Source organism: Juglans regia, chromosome 6, assembly GCF_001411555.2.
Source record: "Juglans regia cultivar Chandler chromosome 6, Walnut 2.0, whole genome shotgun sequence".
Classification (NCBI taxonomy): Eukaryota; Viridiplantae; Streptophyta; class Magnoliopsida; order Fagales; family Juglandaceae; genus Juglans; species Juglans regia.
Window position 1 is genome coordinate 35756620 of NC_049906.1, and position 12749 is coordinate 35769368.

Sequence of the window (12749 nt, forward strand, 5' to 3'; positions counted from 1 at the left end):
TCATTCCATTAACTACGCCTGCTCTAACATATATATATATATATATCTTTCGTTCTCCTCACGGCAATAATGACTGATCGAGGATGGATTATTGGTCGTAAGGTATTTAAGTACCTACCAAAGTTACCAATTATCATATTTAATAGGATGATGAATATCTTTGTTTTCTTATAAAAAAGTATCAACTTGCTTTGAGACCAAATTGATCACTTTAAGGACAGCAATGGAAAACAGGGGAAAAGAGAAAAAGAAAGAAATGAGGGGGAAGATGGAGAGGTGAAAGTTGGTGCTTGATTTATAGTACCGAGTGACAAGAAGCTCCAAAGAAGTTGCTAACAAGTTTCTCATTTTTCTCTTAATTTTCCTTTTATTTAAAAAAAAAAATGAAGACACAACGTACGCGACATTGGCCTGACTTATACACTTACTTAAAAATATAGAAGTTGCCTACAAGTTATTTTATTTATTTATTTATAGGAATTATTGCATACTAATACTCATGACCAGCTTGTATTGTTTCATTTTTTTTAATCATGTCGACGACCGTGACTACAACTACTTATTTTTTATCGGTATTGGATCCCTTTACACGGTTTCAAATTGAAGTCCTACGTACTGTGTAAAACAAAGGTCCAGATCTCACACCCATTAATATAATTTTCTGTATGAACTCAAGACCTTTGAGATTTTCTAGCGTGGGAGAATAGAAGTTGTCAGTAAAGATTGAGAAGGCTTTTGAACTCATAATAGCTAGCATGCATGGTTGTTGGCAAAGAAGTCGTGTACGTTCCATATTAGTTACTGGGTTTCAAATTCAAGTCCTATTGCGTAAAACAAACGTCCATATAAATCAACCGAGCAGTTACTTTTGTTAGGATTTCATATAAATTGACCGTCCAAACATCAACTCTTAGCGAATAATTAATAATTTTGGGATTTTTTTTTATTTTTAAAAATAATTAAAAGTGTTTAAGAAATATTTTTTTTATAAAATGTATACTAGTCGATACCGAATTTACACTCTTTCTATTTGGGAACAACATCTGTGCTAAAACAAAGTAAAGTCAATTGTTGTGGGATCAAATTGATCATTTTATACAACTTTGAAGGTTGAAAGTTCTGCAATCGTACAGAATAAACACATGCATGCATGTTCGACGTTGTTGCCGAGAAGTTTCTCCTTTCTATGACCCACTTTATCTCTATAATTATTTATTTGGGATAAGTTCTGCAACTCTAGAATTGGACCTCTTGCTAAATTGTAATCGCGCATACGTACTGTGAGCATGACTTCTTCTTCTATGGCCTTTCAATCAGGAGCTTCTTCCTCTTCTTCATCCTCTTCATCTCCTTCCATCTGTCCATGGAGTCATCATGTATTCTTGAGTTTTAGAGGTGAAGATGTTCGCTATAACTTTATTTCCCATCTATACCATGCTCTGGATCAAAGGGGAATCAATACTTACATAGACAACAATCTTAGAAGAGGGGAAGAGATTTCACCCACACTTTTCAAAGCTATTGAAGGGTCAATAATTTCTATCATTGTATTCTCTAAAAACTATGCAGAATCAAGATGGTGCTTAGATGAGTTATTGAAGATTCTTGATTGCAAGGAAACAATGAATCAAATTGTTCTACCAATTTTTTACGACGTAGATCCATCGGAAGTACGACATCAAAAAGGGATTTTTGGAGAATCTTTTGATAAACTTGGAGATAAGCTCAAGGATAACACAAAGATGCAGAAATGGAAGGTAGCTTTGCAAAGAGTAGCTGATTTGTCTGGTTTCCCATTAGCAAAATTTCGGTAAGCTTTGCCTATATATATATTCTCATATGTACGTATGTGCATGCTATATTTGAGATATTTATGAGGAAAATTGAGGCAAATATTCACATCAGGGAACTAGTGAAGATAAAATACCATAGAAAAGGAAAACTATTTGATATTTCTGATAATTTTTGGCATTGAATAATTATATGCAAAACATGGTCAAATTTTAGAAATTCTTTCTGATTCTGGGATTTAGTATTTAGTACTAGTACTACCACAAGATTAGTTTCACATAACGTTTAGTTTCAATTTGTTTATAGATATAAAGACTCAAAAATTTTAAATTATAAGTTTCAGATTAAGTTTATTATGAAACAATGTTTAGATTAAGGAAGGAGCAAGACTACAATTGTACATCATAATCTACAACTGTCACTTTGTTATGGACATAAAAAAAATGAATCAACTTAATTATATTCATATGTCATCTATTGTAAAAAGTACTCTAACTATTTCGATTTGTCTTCTCTTTAATATTGATAGGAAAGAGTCAGAATTTATCCAGGAAATCATTCAATGGGTGGAGTTAAGAATGGTAAATCAAACACCTCTAAGTGTTGCCAAGTATCCAATTGGGATAGCATCTCGTATACGACATATTTATCAGCATTTAAGTATTGGAAAGAATGATATTATACGCATTGTAGGGATATTTGGGACTGGTGGAATTGGGAAGACAACTATTTCAAATGATATCTACAACCGGATTTCTTCTCAATTTGAAGGCAGTTGTTTCTTGAAAGACGTTAGAGAAATTTCAAAACAAGTAGGAGGTCTAATTAAGCTACAAAATACCCTTCTTTCTGATATTTTAGGAACATGTTTGGATGTTCATGATATTGACAGAGGCATGAATGTGATAAGGCATAGAGTTTGCTCTAAAAGAGTTCTACTAATTCTTGATGATGTGGATGAGTTGGTCCAAATAGAAAAGTTGGCTGGAGATCGTGATTGGTTTGGCTCAGGAAGTAGAATCATCATAACGACAAGAGATCGGTGTTTACTCGATAATTCTAAAGTTGATTCAAAGCACGAGGTGATGATTTTGGATGACGATGAAGCTCTTCAACTATTTAGCTTGCATGCTTTCGAGGAAAAGGAACCACCGAAGAATTATATGGACCTATCTAAACAAGTAACAAAATATGCTCAAGGTCTTCCACTAGCTTTAACAGTGTTAGGTTCGGATCTAAAAGGTCAAAGTATACATCAATGGAAAAATGCATTGGATAAATATAAAAACATTCCCAACAGTTCTATTCAGAAAGTACTCTTAGTGAGTTATGAAGGTCTGGATGATACTGAGAGGGAAATGTTCCTTGATATTGCGTTTTTCTTCAAAGGGGAACCTTTGGCTAATGTGATGAAAATATTTGATTCTTATGATTTTTTTCCGAATCATGGAATCAAGAGGCTTATAGACAAGTGTCTTATTACTATTACTATTGAAGGGAGTAATGAATATGTTCGGATGCATGACTTGCTACAAGATATGGGACGAGAAATTGTTCGACTAGAATCACCCAAAGAACCTAGCAAACGTAGTAGATTGTGGTTTCATAAGGATATCCGTGAAGTGTTGGAAGAAAGTATGGTAAAGTAAAAAAGAATATTTTGAGTTTTACATTTATTTCCTTTTCCAAAAGTGAAACCTAGTGATTTTTTTCTTTTTTGAGAAAATATAAATCGTATGAATTTATATCTAAATAAATATATATACATAAAAGTAATCTCACAAACTGACGTAATTTGATGTGTTTCATTAGATTATAAAATCACTTTTTTTTGTAAAGTAAATCTAATGGATCAGATGAAAATACGTTAGTTTGTAAGATTATTTTTGTGTAATTTTTTTGTTGATATAGCAATACTCATATATATATATATATACACTTTAAATTATCAATATGAATTTGTAGATATATATAGAATTCATTTATTAATAATTAAAATGAGTCAATAAAAGTACCAAATCTAGATGTTCTTTTTTCAATCTAAATATCCTATATTTTCTAATTTCATATCTACTGTCTCCTCACGCTAGCGTTTGTTTTATTCAAAGTTATAGGAGAGTACGTAAGTTGGTAAAAAGACAATCTTTTATATTTTAGCATGTTGTCTATTTAGTATTGGAGATTTTAGCAGAGTAATATTAATTGATAAGTACGGAGTATTATTTTTCGTAAGAGGATAATCTTTTATATTTTAGCATGCTGTCTATTTAGTATTGGAGATTTTAGCAAAGTAATATTAATTGATAAATATATTAAGGAAGGTGACACAAATCAAGAATCAAGTTCAAATTCAAAATAAATCTGGACGTAATCTGCAGCAATACTCAAGCCGAGACTCATGCCTTGTAAATCAACATATTTATGTAAATAAATTCAGTAATTGATTTATTTGTTTTAATTGTCAACAGCTGTATATTTCTTTGAAGAGAATTGTAATGTCTATATAAGGGCAACTGCATCATCAATAAAGTGTGTGTTGAATTTTCCATTGAGAGCTCTTCAAATATTTAATTCTCTACAAAATACAGAGTGTTATTTTTCAATGTTTTATATTTTAGCATGCGTCTATTTAGTATTGGAGTTTTCAGCATTCGATAAGTACAAAGTACTATTTTTCATAAAATATCTTGATGCATTCTCTTATATCAGGGGCCAAACGAAATTGAAGGCATAGTATTAGATTTACCTGAAGGCGAGGAGGAGATGATAAGCTTGCATCCGGAAGCATTTCGACATATGAAAAGACTTAGAATCTTTATAAATCGTAATGCACGTTTTTCTTGTGCACCCAATTATCTATCGGACAAGTTAAGAGTATTTGATTGGTCTCAATATCCTGTAGAGTCTTTGCCACGTAATTTCCAAGGAAAAAAACTCATTGTCTTTAGGATGTCGCATAGCCTCATAAAAGAGTTGGGGGATCGATTCAAGCCCAAGGTACGTACACAATTATAATCATCATCAACGACTTTTTTTTTTTATTCTTTGAATTATGTAGTAAACTCCATTATTAAACTTTTCCTCTTTTTCTTTTACAGAATTTGACGACTATGGATTTCTATAATTGTCAATTCTTAGAAAAGATTCCGGATCTTTCAAGCATCTCAAATTTGAAGGAATTGACTGTCAGAGATTGTACAAGATTAGTGGAGGTGCATGATTCCGTTGGATCTTTGGAAAATCTTTTTACGTTGGATTTTGGAGGATGCTCTAAACTCCAAATCCTTCCAAGAAGCCTCAGTTTGAGATCTTTATGCGTGCTTAATCTTACTCAGTGTTCAAGCCTTCGTTATTTTCCTAAAATCGAGTGTAAAATGAAATTTTTAAGAGCGTTGCTTCTATATGGCACCGCAATAGAAGAACTGCCTTTATCCATCGGAAACCTTGTTGGACTTCAGTATCTATATCTATCGGGCTGCCAAAACCTTTTGCGTCTCCCAATTGCTTGCATTCAGTTGCAACATTTAAGCCGACTCTATCTTGGTTGTCCAAATCTTGTAAAGGAGACATCATTACGTAAAGAACCACTCCATGAAGTGGCGCCTTCAACGAATTCAAGCAATGGGAGCACTGCATTACAAGTATCGAATCTTCAAATTAGTTGTTCCCATTCAGAATCAAATTTCTTTCCAATATCTAGTTTCTTTACCATGTTTAACTCCTCCGCCAGTTTGGAATTTTTAAATCTATCGTGGACTGGACTTGTTAGCCTTCCCACGAGCATCAAAGAATTCGTTGCACTAACTAGTCTTTACTTGTGCAATTGTGAGAAACTTGAAGAAATAATAGAGCTTCCACCAAATATAAGAGTGGTAGATGTTACAGGATGCAAGTCATTAGAGAGATTTTTGGAAGTATAAAAAATATTGGAATTCAATGGAAGCCACATCAGATCGCTTAAAACAATTGATTTGTTTGGCTGCAACAACATGCATGAGAATATATGGAATGATAAAGTGCAAAATCCATTATTGTGGAAGGTATGTATGTATGTATGTATGTGTGATCTCATTTTTAATAGTATGCATGTATTGCTTAAATTAAATTAAATTAAATTGATGATGATATTTAACGTTTAACAGGGAGTCTATGAATATGATGCTACTTTGTTTCCAAAAAATCAGATTCCAGAGTGGTTCAGTTATGTTCATGAGTTTTTAAAAGATGATGATGATGGCAGACGGAGGGAAAAAGAAGAGTGGGTAATAGATATTGAGGGGCCACACTATTTGGAGGATATAAGCGGAATTGTATTATATGTCGTAATATTTGTTGAATTTAATTCAGGCTGGTATGGTGTTATTGATGAAGCTAAGATAACTAGTAACAGCTCAAATCATGTATGCTGTATTCAAAAAGGAGTACAATTGGTTAATATGGATTTGGACAGAGCAACGGAAAATAGGCCTGGATATATTGTATGGGTGGGGTACTCCAATTTACAATCTTTTGAACTAAAGGTTTTGGACAATTTGCAGGTTCAATTTAATTTCCATCGTCGTTTCTATGAGAGGAAGGTGCCGTTTTATAAAAGTTGCAGAGCCAAAGTGGTATACAAGAATGAAAGGAGAGCAAATAAAAAAAGAAAAATGGATGAAGTAAGTCTCCCTCTGTTCCTTTGATTTTCAAGTAATATTTAATTTTTTCCTCTCTGCGTATTATATTTATTTCCCTTTCTTTTGTAATACCAAACAAATTGTATATGGAGAGACGCATGCGCATGAGGAGATTGAATAGGAGCAATGAATGTATGGAATGAATGAAGTTGGGACTGTACTTTTGCCTTTTGTCTGGTAATATTCTTTTGGGCTTTTCCCTGTTCGCAGCATTTGGAGCCTTTCCACCCACTATTGATGCTACGATGACACTGAGCTCTGTCCAGCATTACCAATGTAAGACTGAGGATTCTTTTTAATTTCGGAGAAAGCAAACCAGGTAAATACGAATTGAGTATTCTTGGTACTGAGCCACAATTCGGGTAGTTTCAGGTATCAAGAAAGCAGGGCAACCCAACTATTTCAGGCAGTTTCAGGTGAGCTTTTCTGCATGTATGTATGTATATTACTTTTCATGTCAGTTCACAGCCTATATAATTTCGATGAATGCTAGCCGATTTCATCATAACAAGCACATATCTGGAAATTGTCGGAAGGTAGACTTGTAAATAAATAATTATCTTGAATACAAACATGCAACAAACATCAACGGTAATGATGTTAACTCATGATATGTTTAGTCTAATTGTACATTTAATTTCGTAGTAGTTTAACTCTAAAGCTGGATGTGTGCCTTGAACAGAGGATATTTGGCAGACAAGAATAAACCAATCATCTCAAAGGACTGAGAATAAACTGCAGAATAAAAAAAGATGCATGCCTTGATAGAGAAATTATATACCAACTTTATGGAGAGCTATACTGCTGCATTGCTGATACAAAAGGAGCTTTTGTGCATCCAGCATTGTAGGAGAATTTCGGTCTAACACTCGTCCAATTTAAGTTTAATGGGCATTTTAGACAAGTCTACAAGCTATAACTTATTGAGGTTGCACATAGTCCCAATAGTTCTTTTTGGTAGGTTATGGAATTTTATTGGGTTGATAATTAAGAAAAAGCCATTGAATCTTTTATAGACCTATTATTGGAACTCACAAAAGTCCATCATTGTAAGGTCCACTAATTTGCTTTCGGATAATCATACCCTTCCAACCGGTTTACTCCTCCTTTACCACTCATGCTATATTTCAAATTTTTATTTTTTTATTATTTTCTTTTAAGTATTTTTTTAACATTATTAATCATTAAAAAAATTAAAAAAAATACATAATTTTACTAATAATTACTTTTTTTACCATTAAATAAAATTAAAAATTAAAAAAAAATCAAATATAAAAAGAAGAGTAAATTAGTAGTAAATGGGGAATAATCTTATCATTTTCCTTTGTTTTCGGCCACACCGAATGGATCACGAACGTTAAAAAAGCATTATTGGAAGTCACAAAACAAAAGTATATTCATTGCACGTGGACCTGCTCCAACATCCATATGCAGGTTGTTGCCAAGAAGTTGCCGACAATTTTCTCTTCTTTTTCTTTTCCACTTCGGAGACATTTGTCGGGAAATTAAATCGATCGAGAAAGATCTAACATCCAGAAGATTGGTGACAAAGACCTACTTAGATGCCACTTTTAAGGATGTTGCCAATTAAGAAATTTCATTCTATCTTTTCTTTTAACACATTTGGTTTATATACCAAAAATATATCCAAGTCATGCATGCCATCAACATATTTACGAACAATTACAATTTTAGTTCTCAGCATGAAATATTTTATAAAAACTTTATATTAAGTATATTTACGTTATGATGAGTTTTTTTCCTAAGTCTTCTACTCATTTTATTTTGTTTATATTTTTAAATCATCACAGGTTAAAATATTTATGAAGGTAGAGTTGCAAAACGTGACTTGATTTAGGGAGACGTGATAGTGACCTAGATCGTGTACAAAGATTTTAAATTATTATTTTTATAGCACAGACTTCAAGAAATTTAATAAATGATTTTGCGTACTCTCTTATGATCTCAATATTTTTAAATAAAGAATGATTTTATAGGATCTTTGTATCTGACGCTTCTTTATGAAAGAGTCATTATTGGCACAAGGTGATGTTTCGGGTCTCGATTGGTGTGGTTTGGAGTCCCTATTGGCAGTCCGGAGCGGTGGTACGATGCTCGTTTGTACATTCATAGCAGTGAATATAAAATAAATACATCAAATATAAATAGAGATAGAGATACACAAATTTACATAGTTCAGCATAGTACTTACATCCAATGGTCGTTTGGAGGGCAAATCCACTATATAATATGAGTATTTTAGTCTCTCAAGGTTTCTCGTTTCTTTTGGTATAATGGAGGTCAAAGACCTTTTTTCTGGAGAAAATATCTGTTATGGATGTGTTTCACCGCCACCACCTCACGGTCACCTGCAACCAAAGTCAGTAATTTGTGGATAATAATAATAACAATAATTCGATCCCTGTACTTACCTGGATTTTTCCTTTATATAGAGCTATGTGAGCTATCTTTGTTCTCTCATGGATAGTGGTTATCCTTTATTTAAATTTAAATTTAGATATGCCTCTACTAACCTTGCCCCCGCCAATTGTTTTTGTGTCTTTTGATGATCCTTTGATCTACCTCGATTGGAGGGGGGCGAAGAGGGGAGTACTCATGAGTTAGTTGCGGTGCTTAGTTCCCTCCTTGCCTCAACAACTTCGTGGGGCGTTACTTCGGATTTGCCCTTTGTTTTTCCAGCCCTCTCCCTCGCCAATGACAATAGGGTTTCAATTCCTTCACCGCCTTTTAGTGTTTCTCCTCGAGGGAGCGACGAAACATCTTTGACAACTCCTAAGGAGGATCTCGGGACTGATCAGGCTGTACCCTACCAGGGTGAAACTGGTGAGATAGGGAAGGCCAAAACCTGCTCAATCCCTCCTGTTGAACCTATTTGTTGTCCTTTGCTCGTTGCTACTAAAGTCGCATTTCTAAGGGGATTTAGCTAAAGTCTCCTCTTCAACTGTCAACTTAAGAGGTTCTTCTAGCTCTCATCCAGTGGCTTCCCCAACCTCGCTACACACTCGCTGAGTAGAGGTCATCACTGCATTTGTTCAACAGCTTCGTAATGTTTTTACGCCGGTATTATCCCGTTCTTCTTATTAACGATCGTCAATACCTTCAGCTTGACGAAGATGTTAAATCTGCTAAGAAAACCATTTCTATCCTGGAACGCAGGTTGGCTGAGGTGGGATCTGCTTTGGAGGACTCCCACAATGACCTTAATCGGGTCCTTCCTCAGTTGGCTGCTGCCCCCCAAGATTCGAACAAGGGCCTGGGGTATAGGCTTCAAGTTGGGGGTAAAATAGCTTCGTGAGTTTCTTCTTCGAGAACCCACCAAGAACCAGCATACTTTGGAATGGAAATCTATTCGGGCTAGTGAGATTGCCCTTCATTTCTGTGACTCCCTTGGTCAAGCCGAATGGAACCAAAGAATGCTCGTTATCCTCCTCCAGACAAATGGAACCAAAGAATACTCGTTATCCTCCTCCTCCCATGTCTTCAGCTTGCCAAATCTTTCACTCTCCATACTACTTCTCCATAATTAAATCAAGTCACAGAACAACCAAAAAAAAAAAAAAACACTACCTCAATTCTAAACCTTTATGTTTCCAAGAGTACATTGTGCTTATTTCTTCCAAGCAAGTTCTCAAGTGACAACTGATCATATTTAATTGCAGATAGTATGTCGGATGCATTGATGCAGGGCCATGATGATAGCATGCCGGATGCATTGAGGCAGGGCAACTATCATATAAAAAGATGCTTTTTGAGGTAATATTTGGATTACTTTTCTCCATAAAATCAATTTTTACACATAAAAATTAACATTCCATTTATTATTTTTGCAAAGAAAAGGCTTGACGTCAAGGCTGCATGGGAATCCTGAGAGTGCAAAGCCACTACTCGAGCACTTACAAGATCTAAATTATAAAGGAGAGGTATAAACCGAGAATGGAAGAAATTAATTTCTTGTATCATACTTTGGATACACAAATAATGGATGTTGTTCCAATTTAGCAGGATCTTATAATAAATGCAACTTTGGATACAGTCGCTAAGCTACAAAGTGCCCTGAAGTATTTGTCTCTGCAATCCCCAGAGAGATACCATTTCTTAATTTTGAGCAGAGGTGACCATTATTTTATGTTTACCACCCTCATTGAAAGCAAAACCTGTTTTGACATGATAGGTGGATATTGGATAGTACACGCTTTTTCTGTATTTTGCCTTCTTGTAGGTTTAAGGAGTGGGGCTTTGAGAGAGGGTGGGGGAATACTGCAGACAGTGTTCAGGAGAATGTTAGAATGCTTTCTGAGGTACTCCAAGCACCAGAGCCAGCGAAGTTGGAGGTTAGTCATATATTTTTTTTCTGATGGGTGGATACATAAGATTATAAGGTTTCTTTTCTATTTTTGGAGTATAGGAATTGAGTAGTCATGATACACAGCATTTTAACAGGTTCAAATACCATACCAAGCTACGGTAACTAAAATAACTCATAAATTGAACGTACGTTGGGTGCAAAACTTAACCTAAACTACAGTAGTTTATATCATTTAATTAACTAATTTTTTCTTCCCATTTTTGATCTTTTATAATAATTTTGGGACCCCACACTCCAAACTTTATTTCCTAGTGTTGTCCATGCATCTTATTTCTTTTCAGAAACCTCTTTTGTCAATATTCAAACCACTTTTCCATTCTCATTTAATTATTAACCTTGCTTCATGGCTAGCATATATATGCTGGTTGCTGCCCATTAGAAGTTGCCGAGAAGGTTCACTTCTTTTTCAGACCCACTTCGGAGACATTTGTTGGGAAATTAAATCGGGAGAAAGATCTAACATCCGGAAGATTGGTGACAAAGACCTAATTGGATGCCACTTTAAGGAAGTTGCCAAGAAATTTCATTCTATCTTTTCTTTTAACACATTTGGTTTATATACCAAAAATATATCCAAGTCATGCATGTCATCAACATATTTTTGCACAATTATGATTTTAGTTCTTAGCATGAAATATTTTATAAAAAACTTTATGTTAAGTATATTTATATTATGATGAGTTTTTTTATAGAGTCTTCTACTCATTTTAGTTTGTTTTATGTTTTTAAATCATCACAAGTTAAAATATTTATGAAGGTAGAACTGCAGGACGTGATTTGGTTTAGGGAGGTGTGCTAGTGGCCTAGATCATGTATAAAGATTATAAATTATTATTTTTATAGCACATACTTTGAGAAATTTAATAAATGATTTTGCTCAATCTCTTATGATCTCAATATTTTTAAATAAAGAACGATTTTATAAGATTTTTGTATCTGGCGCTTCTTTAAGAAAGAGTCATTATTGGCACACGGTGATGATTCGGGCCTTGATCGGTATGGTTTGGAGTCCTCGTTGGCAGTCTGGAGTAGTGGTGCGATGCTCGTTCATACATTCATAGCAATGAATATAAAATAAATACAACAAATATAGATAGAGATAGAGATACAAAAATTTATGTGGTTCGTCCAATAGTTATTTGGAGGGCAAATACACTATATAATGAGTATTTTACAGTCTCTCAAGATTTTTCATTTCTTTTAGTATAATGGAGGTCGGAGACCTTTTTTCAGGAGAAAACATCCTAAAGATCTTATTTTCAGGATGAGTATTTTAAGTTTAAAAGAAGTGGTAGATTAATCATTTATATTTGTCTAAAAAATACTTGCATCCCTTTACACGGTTTCAAATTGAAGTCCTACGTACTGTGTAAAACAAAGTTCCAGATCTCACACCCATTAATATAATTTTCTGTATGAACTCAAGACCTTTGAGATTTTCTAGCGTGGGATAATAGAAGTTGTAAGTACAGATTAAGAAGACTTTTGAGAAGACTTTTGAACTCATAATAGCTAGCTAGCATGGTTGTTGGCAAAGAAGTTGTCGAGAAGTTAATTCTCTTGATCCCATTTCTGAGATATTTATGTATGGGGGAATTAAATTGGTGAAGCCCAACTAGCCAGCCATGTGCATCGGTGGGTCCTATGGTTTCATAGTTCAACTGTGTACGTTCCATTTCAATTACATGGTTTCAATTACATCGGTGAGTCATTATCGGCACATGGTGACAATTCGGACCTCGATCGGTGTGGTTTGGAGTCCCGTTGGCAATCTGGAGCGGTGGTGAGATGCTCATTCGTACATTCATAGCATTGAACAAAAAATAAATACAACAAATATAGATAAAGATAGAGACATACAAATTTACGTGGTTCGGCACAATGCCCAATGGTCG

General features: G+C 34.3%; 2 protein-coding genes across 4 annotated transcripts in view; both read left to right on the forward strand.

The window, feature by feature from the left end:
- Positions 1 to 1176: 1176 nt before the first annotated feature.
- LOC108982877 (disease resistance protein RUN1-like) lies at positions 1177 to 5742 on the forward strand. The gene is made up of 5 exons (XM_035691188.1): positions 1177 to 1395; positions 1570 to 1810; positions 2321 to 3431; positions 4501 to 4788; positions 4890 to 5742. Exons 1-5 carry the CDS (start codon positions 1287 to 1289, stop codon positions 5709 to 5711), a joined length of 2571 nt encoding a protein of 856 aa, XP_035547081.1. The 5' UTR covers positions 1177 to 1286; the 3' UTR covers positions 5712 to 5742.
- A 445-nt stretch (positions 5743 to 6187) lies between these two features.
- Positions 6188 to 12749, forward strand: part of LOC108989133 — a 31520-nt gene continuing 24958 nt past the window's right edge. Inside the window, exons 1-3 of one of the 3 annotated variants that reach the window (XR_004801765.1) lie at positions 6188 to 6449; positions 6678 to 6743; positions 6840 to 7028. Coding sequence is in view for 2 of the 3 variants with exons in the window: in XM_035691205.1 (XP_035547098.1) it covers positions 6611 to 6743; positions 6840 to 7003 (297 nt within the window). In the remaining variant the exon portion in view is untranslated. Of the gene's footprint in view, positions 6450 to 6541; positions 6744 to 6839; positions 7029 to 12749 lie in introns of those variants that run through there. The other 2 variants (XM_035691205.1, XM_035691206.1) reach the window with 2 other exon arrangements.

Excerpts from the sequence above, each read along its gene's own strand:
- LOC108982877 (XM_035691188.1), top strand. The coding sequence starts at position 1,287 with ATGACTTCTTCTTCTATGGCCTTTCAATCAGGAGCTTCTTCCTCTTCT. Across the intron at positions 1,811-2,320 it reads TTCCCATTAGCAAAATTTCG|GAAAGAGTCAGAATTTATCC; the intron begins GTAAGCTTTGCC and ends TAATATTGATAG. Across the intron at positions 4,789-4,889 it reads GGGATCGATTCAAGCCCAAG|AATTTGACGACTATGGATTT; the intron begins GTACGTACACAA and ends TTTCTTTTACAG.